General features: G+C 39.9%; 1 protein-coding gene across 1 annotated transcript; it reads left to right on the top strand.

Annotated features, from left to right (window-relative positions):
- Positions 1-1,083: 1,083 nt before the first annotated feature.
- On the top strand, positions 1,084-12,388 carry ATP6V1G3 (ATPase H+ transporting V1 subunit G3). Its single transcript, XM_027880405.1, has 3 exons — positions 1,084-1,264; positions 8,619-8,719; positions 11,943-12,388. The coding sequence occupies exons 1-3, from the start codon at positions 1,183-1,185 to the stop codon at positions 12,114-12,116; spliced, it is 357 nt and encodes a 118-aa protein (XP_027736206.1). The 5' UTR covers positions 1,084-1,182; the 3' UTR covers positions 12,117-12,388.
- The last annotated feature ends 4,328 nt before the right edge of the window (positions 12,389-16,716 follow it).

Genomic DNA, 16,716 nt, shown 5'->3' with positions numbered 1-16,716 from the left:
TAAAATAAACTCCAAGGCTATGCATTACAATCTTCTAAATATAGCCATGTCTGTTCTCCTGCAGCTACAGCAAACCCCTGATTTCAGTGCTGGAGATGAGGAAGCATCTCACAGTTTCGGCATGAAGAAAAAAACATTCACATCAGAATGTGATTTCTGATCCTGGCAGAGCTACATCTTGAATAAACTTATAATAAATACACTTCACTAGCGCTATAAAGTACTTTTCTACAAATCTATTTTAATTATGCAACTTGACAGGTCCCTCTCCTATGCAACGGTCAGAGTACCTTTGAGAGGGGGATTTGTTGTCTTTTTCTAATAAGGATTCAGAATATGAACATGCTGCTTATTCATGTAGTAGCTCACAAAACACTCTGTTCTTCTGTAGGGAATGGGATGTGCTTTTACAGCCACGCTCAGACGTTCACTGGACTATTGTGTGTGTTATGACTTAAACCTGGACCACCATTCATACCTTCCAAGAGTCTGGGTCTTAGAGCTAATCCCACAGCTTTCCATCCCAGCACTCATCTCCATCGTGGCAGATGACAAGGCAGAGTGTACCTCAACCATCACATGCTTTTTTAAACTTTAGTCATAATGAATTCATTTCTACTGAAGATTTGTTTTAATAAGTGAAAACCCTAACCTATAGTGTTAAGAAGTAACACCAAACAAAAGCCTACAAGCAGTTCATGGTCTTGAACCAAAAGTTAGGTGTTGACTGAATCTGATTCTTCACATTGAGGCAAAGTTTAATTAAAAGAAAAATCCAATAAACCATTTTTCCCTCAGTTCCTCTGACATGATTAACTATATTCTGCTTCAGCAGTAAGAGATAAAAAAAAGAAAAAACATCCCCATTAAAATATAAGCCAATTGAAATGTTGTTTTTTTTTTTTTTTTTTTTCCTCCAGTGTGTCAATTGGACACTTCAACTTCTCTGTGACCCTGAAGAGGAGAGAACATTCCTTTCAGCCTTGCTGCAGTGTTTTTCCAATTACACTATCACGCCTTTTTGCCCAGTAGCAATCCAGGCAGAGCTGGCTGGTTTGGTGCAATCTGGAAGCTTGTTGTAATAAGACACAGAACAAAAAACACAAGGAAGAGCCTGGCAGCTGCATAAAACTCCCTCCAAGCTCTGTTCTCCACAGAAGTTCACCGGCCTCAGCAATCAGCATGACCAGCCAGTCTCAGGGAATCCAGCAGCTTTTGCAGGCAGAGAAACGTGCCAAGGACAAACTGGAGGAAGCAAAAAAAAGTAAGTAGCTGGCCTGGTTTTACTGTACTTCTCAAGTGCAAGCTCTTAAGAATTACAGAGGATCACAGAAAAACATTATTTCATCTGTATGCATGCATTAATGCTGTGCCTTGACTGCAACCAGGCATTTAACCAAACCTGAACATGCAGAGTTTGCTTAAAATTCTGTGTTTGTGTGTGTATGCACATGTGCCTTATTATGTTAAAAAGGTTTTCTTTGTTATATTCATCCTGTCATCCGGATTTATTCTTGTTTTATCTCAATGCCAGTAATGTAATTACTGCCTTCCTTAGCTATTTAAACTAGAATTCTATATGCCTCTGGCTGCCAGCTCTGGAGGACCAGGCTCCAAACTCTATTTTTCTTCATAAGTCCTATTAAAATGTTCCTCTTTACTTGCAAAATCTAGGAACTAGTCTCCTAATCTCAGCTGGACTTAAAAAAATTATATGAAAACAAAAGGGAAACTTCAGCACCATGATAGTAATCAGTAAAATCACAAGCACTCTCCATACTGTAATAGATCATTTGTAGAAGTTTTATTACATGGTGCAAGTAATTATTCTCCTGAGTGTAGGCACCAACCCCTTGAGCCACTGACCTGCATTAGCACTGAAACACTGATAACTGTTTCATGGAGTTATCCTGCTTTGGAGACCAGCAGCAGGAAACAATGCCATGCTGCACAACTCAACTAAAATGCATGGCAGTGATGTCGTGTGGAGCAAGAGTGTGATAAAGAATATATTTTGTTTTTTAGGGAGAAATGGAAGCTAAACAGAAATAATTTGTGTAGTCTCCACATCCCTTCTACACTGCTGTAGAATCAGCAATGCTGTGTGTTCATTAATTGTTAGTGTGACATCTCAATTTGCACAGCAGCCCACAAAAAACACATGGAAAGGCAAGTCCCGTTCCCTGAGCACCCAACCACTGCCTGTGTCTTGCAGAAGCAATAGACAGAAAAAAAAAAAAAATTCTCTCTCCTTCATAAAACAGAACTCTCTCAAATGCAAACCTGAAAGCAAGGGATAATGAAGAAGTGATTTGATCCTTATGTAGCCAAAACAGGTGCACTGAGAGAGGTGTTTTTTCCCCTCTTATGTAAGGCAGAGGAAACACACTGTATAAAGCAAGAAAGCATATCACCTGGAAAGACACAGCCCCAGTGGAGGGAGGGAGAGTCTGGCCTGAAGACAGACTGCCTTTAACTGTGATAGCTTGAAGCTGATTACCCCTTACTTTTGGTTTGAGGGGTTTTTATGTTGCCTTAATTTCATTTGGGTTTGTTTTTAAAACCAGATGAGTCAGTTTAGCTTTTTCTAAAATAGCCACTTAAAAAAGAGGCTTTAAAACTTAAGGAACTTCAAAAATGAAAATTATCATTGTAACATAAAAGTAATGACTGAAGATGAATGTCTTGCAGAATCCAGATACAGTTACAGGTGCATTTACTCTACTCTGCAAAAGACACACTCCTGTCTCATCACCTCAGCCGCACTTTGCTTCTGATAATCACAGGGTTTCTTACAGATAAAGTATCTTCAAGATCTCTCTGAGTCAGAAACTTGAATTAAACCACTACCTACGCTTACCTCACCACTAATACACTGGTAGGAGTTATTAACCAGCTACAGAAAAACAGCTATTAAGAATTTTGCTATCAGTAAAAATGTTTAGAGTGAAAATAATTCATCAGTATGACTTTCTTCTCTATTCCTTTTAAGGCCATACTTTTCTTGCATTTATACAAAAATTATTAAGAAAAACAAAAAATTCAATACACAAATTTAAATGTAAGAAAACAAAGCAATGACTGTGAGGGAGGAACAAGCTTCCCACAGAGCCTGTGGAGTCTCCAGTCTCAGAGATATTCAAAACCTGCTGGATATGGCCCTGGTCAAGTTGCCCTTGCTCCAAGCAGGAGCATCCCCTGTAGATTCCTTCCAGCCTCAGCAGTTCCATATGATGCCATGAAAAACTTCAGGAATTTCCAAAAGATTTTATTCCTGGGTATAGCAGATCAATGGCAAACAGTTTCAATAAATCCACCCTGGATTTTGTGCTAAACCAAGCATTATAGCTAATCTAGCAGAATAATTATACCTAGGCAATCATTACATTCACCACTACAAGAGGTTTGCAGTGAAGCTACAAAACAAAATTAAAAATTCCCTTGTTACCATAATTTCAGTATTTTTCATAGCAGTGTCACTACACCACCTTAGATACTTAACTATACCATCACAACTTAAATCCTATGAGATAAGGACAAAAGGGATTCTTTTAGAGGCAAATCTGGCAATGCCAAATTTGAATTATTTCAACAGTCTCTTCCTTGGAGTGTTTCTGCAGTTAGATCAGATTGCAGAGTTTGTCTCTAAGAATAAAAGCTAAGATGAAAGGAAGTACATGAAATACAACCAATATATCCAGCACAGCTGGTTAACCTGGGCACACAGCTGGGTGAAACAAGGCAAGGACGTGCTGCTTCACCCCAGAAAGTGCCAGCCCAGATCCACCTGGTACCGGTTCAAATCAGCAGCTTCTGCTCAGGGCCTGGGCTCAGCAGGTCTGGGCTGCAAGTGAAAGCAATGAACCCGTCCAGGCAGTGCCAATGCAGTCCTGTCCCTGCTAAACTGTGCCTGTGACCTCCTTTGTCACCACAAACAGGCCCTGCACAACACCCCTGTGCCAATGAGTCTGGCTGTCCTGCTCACACTGGAACGTCAGAAGAATGAATGGCAGATTGCTCATGGGACACAACCAGGAAAAGGCATTTTCAAGGAAATGTGAAGAGCAAAACTACTCTGCAGTGTTTACAGTTGATACATAACCAGATCAAAATGTAGTGTGAACACATGTAATGTTGTATATAAACAGATAATAGGCCTAGTTTTTGCTGACATATGTGCAGTTGTTCGTAATTCAAACCCCACTTGAAATAACTGAAAAAATAGTGCATAAAATTATATTGATAGACATGAAACACAGCAAAAATATGGTGCTAAAGCTCCTCTATACATGCTTTTTCATACTTTTAGCTCAATACTCTTTATCCTGGCTTGCAATATCTTTACTGTATCATTAGCCCATATCTGTTATACCTGACAAATTAATAATTCTTGAATTAATTAATTAGTAAATGCACATCTGCAAACCTGAAACTATTGAATTGATTAAACACCAGCCAATCCAGTCTGCAATCCTTTGGCCTTTAGAATGCAGCTCTGCTTTATCTATCATTTTTACTTAAAGCATAATTTGGGTCCCAGAAATAACTGAGCACTATCAGAGCCAAGACATCAATTCCTGAAATCCTTTTAGGTAAAACAAGGGAAACAAATGTGTCATGAACACTGGGCTTAGCAACACTTGTTTTCCTATAGATTTTTATGGCTTGGCTTGAATTTCTTGTGCCTAATAAAATGAAAACTGAGATTAAAGATTTCAGGAAATCAGATTAAAACCAAATGTTAATCAAAATAAGATATTATAAACAGAATTATATCCATAGCACTCTCTTGGATAATATCCAAGACATATTTTATCTACTATAAAAAAAGCTATATATACTGATCAGCTGCTTCTATTGTATTTTATTAAAAGTACAAAATAGTTTTCACAAAATGAGCATCCCCAAATCCCAATTTGCAGACAATTTAGCACTCTTGAAGACAACCGAAGCAGTTCTATTTTAGGAGAATATGATTAATCTTTGGCAACTTCTTCAAATGGTTTGATTTCTATGCAGAAATTCAGCTAGAAGCCTAGATGATATGTTTGAAAACAAAAAGCCAATTTTAGCATTGCAGTTTTTGGAAAGTAAGATAACTTACTATTTGAACAGATTAGAATGCACCATTTTTGCCTCCTACTGTCTTATTCTTGTAAGATCTAAAAAACCCCAATAATCTAAAAGAGAAGTTCTTTTGGATCTAATCAGAGCTAGGTATTTAATTACCACCACAGAAATACCTAGAAAGAAGAACACAGCCTTTCCCCATGCTGACAATACCTTCCCATGCTAGGCAAGAAAATCTAACGTGGGGCTGACTTTTACAGCAAGTTGTTTAAGATTTGGTCAATTTTACATGATGCCTAAAAATTTATAGGCTGTCAGCTACCATAATCGTGGACAAGAGTGGACAGGGAAACCAAGCACAGCACAGCTGCTTTGCTGCTCCCTGTCTTCAAGGATGGAAGGAGGGACAGAGGGGCAGCAGCAAACCAGAGGGGCAGGGCCCCCACAGCATGGACTTTGCGGCAAAATCTCTTCAGACTTGGAGCTTTATGTACCTCACCTTTATGGTCATAGAGGAAATGACACAGAGACAGGTGGGTTTGCCCATCTTCCTGCGTTTCTCATCCTCTTTTTGCACGACCTTGGCTGAATTTCAATGCTTTGCCACCCTTCAGTGTGCAAGGGTTGCACAGAACCCAACCCAGCCGATCAGCAAGGCTTCGAAAAGGCAGTCCCGTACTGCACAACCAAGGTAGCAGACAAGTGGTTAACAACAGACTGATTAATTAATTTTGGTTTGTCTCTAGTGGAACAGCGGGTTTAGCTCGAGTTTCTGCTTAACTTAATCAGGTGCAGCATATGCACTGTCGCATATGTTGGCAGTTGCCGATTCTGTCCACAACGTTGTTGAACTAGCAGTAATTTACTCACAGCTTTTCCACTTAATTAAATAGGAAGCAGCAGGTTCCTGCTGTGCCAATCCTAAAGGCATCATGGTAAAATGAAATGGCTGCTGCTCCACAGTGGTACCCTTTGCATTGTGCTTACTCCAGTGCCCTGTCAAGAGCTGACACGTATGTACATATATACATTTTGGTTCACTAGCTACATTGTCAGAGGCAAGTGAACTGCTGTTTTACAGTAAATCTCCTTCCATTTTGTGCATTTTAAAAGGATGTATTTATCTATCTGGTGGCCAAATATGCAACATATTTACTACAGATGGCCCCCCAGATGGAATTTGAAATTAAAATCCCACTGATTTTGAAATAATTTAATTTGCTATAGAGATCCAGTTCCTCAGCTGGTGAAATTGGCAGAGCTTCATCATAGTCACTTCCCCCCGAATGCCTGCTCCAGAGAATCACCCCCCAGCTCCACTCCTAGAGGGAAACTCTACAAAAGGCTGATCAGCTCCAAATTTGGAGAGGAGAATAAGGGAAACTTCAAAATACAGACCTAAACCTGGTTCCAAATGTTGTTGTCCAGACTGATGTCAGGCTCTTACACAAAAACTGTCTGTTCACCCAACACTTCATACAGTGAGTGGCAGAAGCTGGTGGAATCAGTTTTTATCCAACAAATACAAATTCTGGGAAAACACCCTCTGGATTTTAAACTGCCTCTCTCCCCTTCATACATGGGCACAGTGGTTCAACGGCAGAAGGACTCTGAGAAATATAATTTACTACACAAGAGAGCCCTGCACTCATGAACTGAGAGTCAATAAAGCTATCTAGTTCCTCTGTAGTTTGCTCCTTCCTGTAAAAAGCCTGTATACAGCCACACAGCCAAGGTTCCCCAATAACCATGCCCACAAAAAAAAACCCCAGTCCAGGAATCATGACTTGAAAAGGTAATTCACGTTTCAGACATCTCACTGCTTCTACTTACCCATCTGCAGGTAGTGACTTCAGAAGGAGCCATCAGCTGGGCAAGTAGTTTCCTGACAGATCAAGCATTTTACCCAGGCTTTTACTGAATTTCAAATATATTAAAACTAACAGCTTTTCTCTCAAGCTTCCTCATTGTGCCATGCTCAGTGGAAGCAGGTTGCTATATATGCCACACCTGATAAGGTTTTAGAAGCCCAGTTCAGATGTAACCAACTTAGTGTAACAGCCTAGAGAAAACAAATCAGAAGTACTCATGGTCTTCTTCCTAGCCTAGGTGGAGAACATTCCTTAGGATTTCAGAAAAGGTACCTTTGACCTTCTATGCTTGCATTAGTTACAGTAAGTAAATTAACTGATGTGTCACACATGAAATCAAGTTGCCTAGGATGCCACTTTCATCCTTGTGATATCCTAATTTAAGAAACTAAGCAGTTTTTCAGACATCAAGGATACTTCTGTTCAGAAAAGGGAGCAAGCTTATTCTCCCACACTCCTAAAATTGTAGCTGTACAGAAAGAGACCCCATAAATCAGCATTAGCAAGGATGTCTCAAGTATAACATATCAACATTCAATGCAAGGGGTTTAGAGTCCCATAAGTTAGAAAATGACTTTTTTTTTTTCACAAAGTAGTGAGTGTAGCAGAATCCACACAACTTTTCTGACTTCATACAAAACAGGCAGACAGAGAAGTCCAGAGGAGTTTTTATGACATTTTCACCAGCTCCTTCACGTAAAAACTTAAACATCGCATTCCCATCAAACTTTTTACTCTTATTCTTTACATAACATCCTTGCTAGACCCAGGAACTACCTTATTCTCAGTCCTGCAATGACTTATGTGCACTTGATTTGACAAACCCATAGTATTTCACCTAAAACAAAGTAACTATTCACAGCAAACAAAATTAGGTATGTCAACAAGCTTGGTCAGGAGGAAGGCTCTAGTTTCCACTGCACCCTACAATGTCACCTTAAAAATCCCCTTCTTCTTTAAAATGAAAAGGAAAAAAAAAGGTTTTTTGAATCACTCTTCTGTGCACTGGTAGAGGATGCCATTGACTTCCTTCTTCTCTTAATCACTCACCTCTGCATTTGACAAAGGTTAGGAAAAAGGTGGGGGAAGAAAAGGACAAAGCCTGAAGGTTGTAACTCAGTTTGGTGATGGTTAAGACATATCTTGCAGTATTCTGGAAATTTGCCAGCTCTAAGCAGAATCCAGTTGGTGTGGGATGAAGGGATGCTGGCAACCAATAGATACAGCAAATCTTACAGAATAACATCTTTTCCCATCAGTGACAACTAAAATCTGTTATCTGGCTGCTACTATTGCTGATAAAGAAAAGATAGATATTTATTTAAACACCAAGCTGTGATTAAAAAAAAAAAAAATGCATTTGTCCTACGAGAAAATGTGTAGTTGCAAAAAGACTTCTGTTGTTAGCAAACCAACAAGCTTTTCATCTGATGTGTGCTTCTGCACAGGAAGTTGATCTCAGAAGATGGGTCCTTGCATGACTGGCTGTCAATCAAAAAGTACTCTACATAAATCACTTTGGCTATCCTGACCACTCTTGTGCAAATAAAGCTGATGGACAAAGCTTTCACCAAAGTCAGCGTTCTACTATGCCATCTGAAATGCCTCTGTTTTAGAGAAATTCATCTTTTGGGAGGCAGTGATAGTATGAAATAAATCAGTTTCTTCCCCCACTAGGAAAGGGGAAAAGGCTGAAGCAGGCCAAGGAAGAAGCCACAGCCGAGATAGACCACTACAGGTTACAGAGGGAGAAGGAATTTAGGAGCAAGCAAACAAATGTAAGTAAGAAACATGCATATGCCCTTTTGTAGTGTCAATCTGCTCAATGATAAACCAAATTGCTTCCAACAGTATTACATGGAGACTCCTGCAAATCACACTGCAGTGATCACACTGATTAAACACAGAGATGTCAACCTATGGTGTGTGCATATGCTTAATTTTTACTTTTTCACAGGCTTTGAATGCATTGGTAGAAGAAATTGTGGACTCTTACCACTAAAATTGTCCAGATTCTACATTTGGTTCATGCTTGTACTTTGAAGACATATCTTCCTTAAGGAAAAATACCTTTGAGTGCTCTTTCTATAACTGCAGACAGACCTCATTCCTGCCTTGAAACTGGAGGTTTCAGTAAGGTGGATGTCAGTAAAAGCAAAGATTTAAAATGTTTCTTTCTATTCCACTTTAGCTGTCTGATACAAGACTGCATCTTTTACCAACTTACATCACCAAGATTTTGGAGTTTCTCTACTTTGTTTCTATAGTAAAAGTGGCTTGGCTGATATTTTGATATCTGAATTAAAGCCATTTAATACATTTATGGCATCTAGCATTTTTGTCTAGTATTTTCATGACAGTTCACAAACCATTCCGTTTTTACCTGGTGACCTTCCTCTTATGTATTTGCTCTTGTTTTTTCCCCCAGCTTGTAGTGTGAAAAGGCAGTGAAACCACTTGTGCAAAAACAGCCACCAAAAAAAAGTCAAAGAGGTCAAAGAGAAACTGCTTTACAAACCTGTCATAAAACATTTTCAGCGGGAATCACAAGCCTTAGGAACACACATAGACACAAAGCCTCTAACACACACAGACACAAAGCCTCTAACACACACTGCCAGCCCTAGACACACTGTCACACAAGCAGGCCAGGTAGAACTGTCTCATATCTACAATTTCAGATGTTTACTGACACTGAAATAAAGCAAAAACACCTCTAAAATCTGTTTACCTTTTCAGTCGAGCCAGACTTCTTGTTTTAGGTCTTAAATAGCAAAAGAGTAAAGATGCTTTGTTGTGAACTCAGTTTTTTCATCACAAACAACATTAAAGCTGCAGGAAAAGGCCACTGTTTGTCGACTGAACATTTCACACAAGCAGGACAGAACACATATTGCTCCTCAAATGACAGCATGTTGTACAAGATCATCACAGTCCTCCTTCACGTTCCCTGACCCCATTATGTCGAACATTTATCTACCCAGACAAATGTCATCATTATTAACCTGTGTCTGGAAGGCAGTCAGAAGCTTCAGCAAAACCAGTGCAGAGGGACATCTGATGCCCAGTTCCGTTTACTCACTTGGGTATTTGGACACAAATACACAAAGTATTTTTAATTCTTTGTCACAGTCTCATTTAATGCTATTCCTTCTCTTACTTTTTGTTGCTCATATCCAAAATGGAGTAAGTTTTCTCATACTGTGAGAAGTTCCACATCCATCCAGAATTAACAATAGCAACAGAAAATAACAATTAACTTGAGGTTAGAATGACAATATGAGTGATACTTTTTCAAAACATGCAAAATTTTTAGCCTGCATCTCAAACCAAGTTTGCTGTTGTCCACGGTGTTTGTACTCAGGGTCTGAGATCAATGAGCTCTAAAGATGCATAGCCTAGTTCTGAATTTTGTGGCTTCCAAGTCAGTGCAATATTTTAGCAACTTTGGAACGAGGCTAGCACAAAACCCCTACGGGCAAAATAAGGAACAGACCCTCAAGGCCAGCAGAAATCATAGACTAAGCAGAGCATTTTCTGTATTCTGAAAAGAAAAAGGTCTCCAGATTCAGAAACAGAAAAAGAGGGGGGAAAACGCATTCAAGGGTTAGAATTTACTATCTCAAGTTACAATGTTAGCATGAGCTGAGAGAGCAGGTCTGCAGAGGCTCTTCTTAAAATTATAATACTTTTCTTGAGCTTTTTCGAAAGTATTTAGTAGCTGGATAACATGCAACCATCTGGGATCCCTACAAAGTTATTTTTCCCAGTGGAAAAAATCAGCTTCATAAATCTGGCCTAAGCTGTTCAGCCTTTCCCATATATGACCCTTGCAACTTGTCTAAAAGCTAAAATAAAATGTCAGCTAAAAATAGTTACTACAGAAAACTATAATCTTTTCTCAGTATTAACTATTATGCCTACAATCTACATTTCTTCCAAACTGAAGTATTTCACATGTGAATGACAGACTAATGTCTTACTACATTGTCAGGTACTGATAAATGGAACTGCGAGGGTAATTTGAGCAAAAGATCTTAACAAAGTTGCTTTCCTTCTTTTAAGCACTAGGTTGGGCCAAAACCACACAGAAAATAAAGCTAATGACCTTGTTTCTAGTCAGCCTCTAGGTACCCCACTAACGTATCACAGGTTAGCTTCACCTGCTAGTCCACCCCAGAGGATCATGACAGGAGCAAGAATATGTTACTTATTCCTTTCTTATTCTGCCAGCACATGGAAAGTCTCCTGCTTTCCCCCACGGAATTCTTCAGGTGGAAAACAACTTCTCTGCTGGTATCTGAAGGACTTTTCCATAAGGGAAAAATTCAAGGGATGTTGGGGCAGTGGGGGAGGAGGGAGCAAAGTCACGGATTTGGAACGTGTGCATCTGTTTATAACATAACCTTGCTAAAATGTTCAGTGAGTCTAGAGTCAATTAAATTCTAAGCGAATGTCCTGATATTAACTGTGCCAGAAGCTGTCTGGTATTTCGCCAGATAAGAAAATGTAACATTAAAAGACCTCGTCTGAGGTCTGTTGAGGGTTATAAATCACTAACTGCTGAAGACATTTCAAGTACTCCACAACTGTAATTATGCATTGTCAGGAAGGCTTTCCCATGTTTTGCTCCCCAGCAGTGCTCATGTGCATTCTCAGTGAGGCCAAATGAAGCACACAGGTGATAGAACTTAGCTGACTAGTCATTAAAATAGAAAACAAATTAAAAAGAGTGATATAAAAGACAAAACATTGTGATCTTGTTCCCACACTGAGCTGGGAAACATTCATTTCATGGGGAGATTCCCATTGCTTGTGGGCATGTGAAAGAGTTGCCTTTAATCCTGCTTTTATGCCTACAGTTCTACCTAGATCATACCCTTACTGTTAGGAAGTGCTGTGAGGTGTTTGTGTTATGCTTATGCTGGATGATGAAGAAGAGTACAATAAACATAGTCATATATAACCTTTTATTTTGCTCAGAAGCCTTCTGCTTTTCAGGTAATGGGCTCCCAAGGTAACGTCTCCGCTAAAATAGAAGAGCAAACAACAGAAACCATTCGAAACCTCACGAGCAGCTACCACAGGAACATGGAGACCATGATGAAAAAGCTCTTGAGCACAATATGTGACATCAGCCCTGAAATTCACCCTAACTTCAGACATGAAGTTTAAGATCCATTGATGTGCTGTGTTTGTAAAAAGTAGCCTCCTCTCTTGATAAGCATAAATACTTCCTCATGTATTGTTTCTGCACATGTGAGAAGAAAAAAAAAAAAGAACACTAAAGCCAAAAGCACACAATTCACACAGGCTTTTGATGTGACAGGAATTGTACACGGTTTTGCAAGCATTTGTTGTAATATTGTTTCCTGTTAGTAGCTAAGCCCCTGTCATTTAGACAGGGGCAAGTCAACAACAGTAGAATAAATGATTATTTGACACCACCAGCTTTTCAGTGGGAGTCTTTATTCCTTTTCTTTTATAAAATGTCCTATACTGGGGTGTTTTGTTTCACAAAATCTGTTTATCTCAATCTTTACTGTACTTCTAGGCAGATGGCACGTGGAGTGGTCAGGTTATGGACCATACACAAACCCTTTAGATTTTGGTCAGAAAGGGTCAAAACATTTTCAATCGTTCTATGCTAATTTAAAGCAAAATACAGTGACTTGCTAAAAGCCATACTCAAAATAATTGTCCTGTTGCTTAAATACACCACAAATTTTATATGGCTCATTATTTACAAAACTGCTTTGGAGCAAGGGGCAGACTAGCACATCCATCATTATACAGTTACCCTGAAAGCACAGAAATCCGTGGGCTCAAACTCTACACCAGTTATGCTAAACGGTACCTGAATCCACAGGTTGTTTACAGAAATCATATCAGTTAGATCTCATTTCTGTTATCCTAAGTCACCTTGAGCAATACTGCCCTCTGCAACGGCACAGGCTTCCCCTGGAATAAATTCTACTGAAGTTAGGAAAATAGAATATGATCTGTGCTTTCAAGGTGAAGCCCATTCAGTCTGATGGGAGGCACTGATGAAGTGGGGATCTGACACACACCTGCACCATGGGGCCCCTTTAATGCCTTGTCTCCACTACAAAATTATACTGAGTTAGAAAAAAAGCTTGAGAAATTGCAGCAACTGGCAAACAATAGCCATGATTTTCAGTCTACGCAGACACAGAGAAATCATTTCAATTTCTCAGCAGCTATCATAGGCAATCTCCTGTTCCAGAGAGGTTTACACAGCTGACATGCTGTCATGTGTAAAATGACTGTAAAGCTGTAGTCAACCTAATGTCAACAAACATGACTCCTCAAGGCTGTGCCTGGATGCTACATAATCCCCAAACCCTGATTGTTACAGTCTCCTGTGCTTGATTATATTCTCTGGGGACCCAAGGATGCCGAGGAGTGGGACAGAGACTAGAAATCCTATTGACATCAGCTGGAAGGCTCATTTATTTAGGGGGGTTTGAATCAAGCTGTGATAGCCTTTGATTTGCTAAGGGGATGAAGGAACTCCAGTCCCAGGCTATGTGCAGGACCTAATGCAGGCACCCTCCTGCACAGCTTGGGGCACTCAGGGCTGCCTCACTGCACAGGCACATGTGCTTCTGCTTTGGGTCATGGCTGCAGTCCCAATGCAAGGCTCAGCTGTGAAACACATTCTCTGTGAACCTAAACAGTCACCAAGGTGGACACTAACACCTCACAGGATCTCACTGCAGTGCTCAGGACTGCTCCACTTTCCCTCTGGTCTACCTCAGCATCCTTTTCTCCAGCTATAACTTCTAAATATACAGAAATGTTGCAGGTTCAGCTGCAGAACTAAAGCAATGAGGGTTCCTTTGCCAGCAGAATTGCCACATCCTGGTGGACACGAAACTAAAGTGGCAGCTTTTCAGGAGGCAGCAGCTCAGGTTACATGAAATAAAGCTTTGTCTTCGTCATTACTCTGCTTCTTTTTATGGCATTCCCCCTTTCCCACTTTCTTTCCAAAATATGTCTTCTGTCACCAATTTCTCTTGCAAAGCTTCTGCCCTCCTTTCCAGGCTCTGTCTACAAGTCTGGTCCTAACAACCACACACATCTCTTATTTTCGTATCTTCTTTAAAATACACTCTCTCATGAATACCCCTTCCTTGACAAAAACACAAGCACATGGTGGGGGACAGCAGAAGCCACAAGCAGTGAGGATGAGCACTGTCTGCAGGGGATTGTGCAGCTCTGCCACTTCCCATGCAGTGACACTGCACTGCAGTCAAGGCCATGGCCTGTCTATAGCCCTGCTATCACCTGCATACCTGAGATACACATGGAGTCTTAAGTACTCAAACTTTCTGAACATGATTCTGTGCTCCAACTGTGGCCAGTTCATGGCTATCTCTCATGAAGAAAGAGTGAATTCGATATTATTAGGTCTTTGATCTTGAGAGATATAAATCTGAGAACTTTGAGCACCCTGTGCATTTCCTCTCTTCTGTATTCTTTCCTTCTTCTAGACAGGGAATGGGTGGTCATACCACCACTCTAAGCTGTACAGAGGTAAAGGTCAAATTAGACTTCATATAATTTGGCCAGACACTAGGTTTTTCAAATGAAGACTGTAAAGTACCAACTGCATCCATGGAATATTGAGGTGTCAAGAAAATGCATGCTGAATTTACAAGTGCACAAAATACCTTGTGTGTGACAGTCATATACTCATGATAATGACAAATAATCATTCCATACAAAAGAAAAAGAAGGATGTTTACATTCAAAATGGTTTTAAATGCATAAAAGAAAGGTAAAAATTTTTAGTAGTCACCTACCAGGGATGATTACAAATGCCCTGCCATCTTCCAAGAATATCCCTGGACCCTAGGGATCTTCCAGCCCTCGCAGTGCCCTGACACTCTATTACCTAATATGCCCCAATGCAGTTGCCAAATAAAATGGCAACCTATCATATATCAAAACACAAACAGATTTTAAGAAATAGAAAGCCACATATAGGTGGCACTAATGCCTGTATAAATCCTTCTCTTTTGTTTCATAATTACCCCTGAAATCTTAGCAAACACCTGAAGAGCTCCTTAGAAAGCTTCCATCTCTCCAGCCATGCTTTTCCCTTGGAAATGGTGGTTGCCTGACCATAGCACCACTACAGACACAGGGATTTTCCTTGTGTTGTTGGGAGTCAACAATGGAAGGAGTAACTAAGTGATTAGCACTTTCAGTATTTCAATTAGTAGCTTATAATTATGAATAAATAAGTAAGCAATGAGTGAAGCTGTTCCCATAAAAATCAACTGCAAAACTCCTGCAGTGTGAAATATTAGGACTGAAACAACAAGCTTGAGAAGTTTCCTAGATCGGTCCAATTCTTCACTGACTTACAGAGGGGGTTAGCAAGGCTCTTGCTGTTTGGAAATGAAGACCTGTATTACACAACAAATTCAAAATCCACTGATTTAAGTGTCTCAAACAACAACTGTTGGAAAAGGTCATACCAGCAGAAAGTACAAGAACTGTTTTATACAACTCATGACATGGACTATGCTGAATTTCTCTGGCTGTTCTCCTTCAGCATTCTCTTTTGAATTATAATATATGAGGATGTAGTGATGTGGTTCCCATTCATGGGTGATGAGGGAGGATCTCTGTACTCATGCCAGTAGGGCAGAATATCTTTCAAGTCTAAATAAAGTAAAATGAAACAGACACGAAAAATTAATACTATGTTCTATGTAGAAGGCTGTCTACCAACTTTCCCATTAATTTCTGAAGAGTTTGGAAGCTGAGGTTTGGGAAATCAGAACCAGATGTTAATCTATTACATGGATTATGATATTAACTGAAATTTTTCCATATTAAAATATATTTGGAAGTTCATACAATCTGTAAAGCATAAGTTGTTCATTTAAAAGATCATATGTAGGATATAAGTGTATGCATGAAATTTTAATGAACAAAATATTTCAGTCCTTGAATTAAAAGGTTTTGTAGCTCCAGGACTGTGAGCAATGTCTCCCTCTAAGTTGGGACAGGATGACCTGCTGTTTTAGAGCTCAAGAGCTGCCACAGGGCAGGTGAAAGCAGACTGCCATGTCATACAGTTACAGGAGATGTGTACCTGCAGGTCCATGCTTTCACACACAGCCTTGCCCAGAAGCATCCTTAACTGCAGACAAAGCAGGAAAGAAATCTATGTGTAAGGATATACTGAGCAGCCCTGCAGCCCCCAGAGGGGCCGTGTCAGACTTTGGGTACAAATCTAGGCAGGGTGAGACATCAGGCTGAGTTTGGGTATGAAATACAAACACATTTTCAGGCTAGTAAGCAGCACCTTCCAACATTTGCAGTGGCATTGGCTATTAGCTACATGGACAGGCAGGTTTTACTGTCATCAATTATAGACACGTGAACAGTAACAACTCTTACAAAATAAAGAATGAACCTTGCCGCCCACGGTCCATTAATGGGAATACATTAAGTTCAACAGGAATTTCTCTTAATGTATGCAACTTTCAACTATGAATTTGGTTTTTTCTCAAAATAACAGACTAATACATAATACCAATAACACAGTTTTTTCTTTGCTCTCAGCCACAAGTCAGGTTGTGTCTAGGATGCCATCACCAAAAGACTAAGCCATCAGAATGGTATCTTTGTGGCATCTCCTTGTCACCTTCTCCATACGCTAGGGCAAAGAACAATACCCTCACTGTCCAATGACTGAGAGGGCAGCCAGGTACTACTGCAAATAAACATAAGG

This window comes from Empidonax traillii, unplaced genomic scaffold (genome assembly GCF_003031625.1).
Source record: "Empidonax traillii isolate 1590-97213 ecotype Southwest subspecies unplaced genomic scaffold, ASM303162v1 scaffold69:size3087049, whole genome shotgun sequence".
In the NCBI taxonomy this organism is placed as follows: Eukaryota; Metazoa; Chordata; class Aves; order Passeriformes; family Tyrannidae; genus Empidonax; species Empidonax traillii.
This window is presented reverse-complemented; position numbering and strand designations above follow the sequence as displayed.

Excerpts from the sequence above, each read along its gene's own strand:
- ATP6V1G3 (XM_027880405.1), top strand. The coding sequence starts at position 1,183 with ATGACCAGCCAGTCTCAGGGAATCCAGCAGCTTTTGCAGGCAGAGAAA. Across the intron at positions 1,265-8,618 it reads ACTGGAGGAAGCAAAAAAAA|GAAAGGGGAAAAGGCTGAAG; the intron begins GTAAGTAGCTGG and ends TTCCCCCACTAG. Across the intron at positions 8,720-11,942 it reads TTAGGAGCAAGCAAACAAAT|GTAATGGGCTCCCAAGGTAA; the intron begins GTAAGTAAGAAA and ends TCTGCTTTTCAG.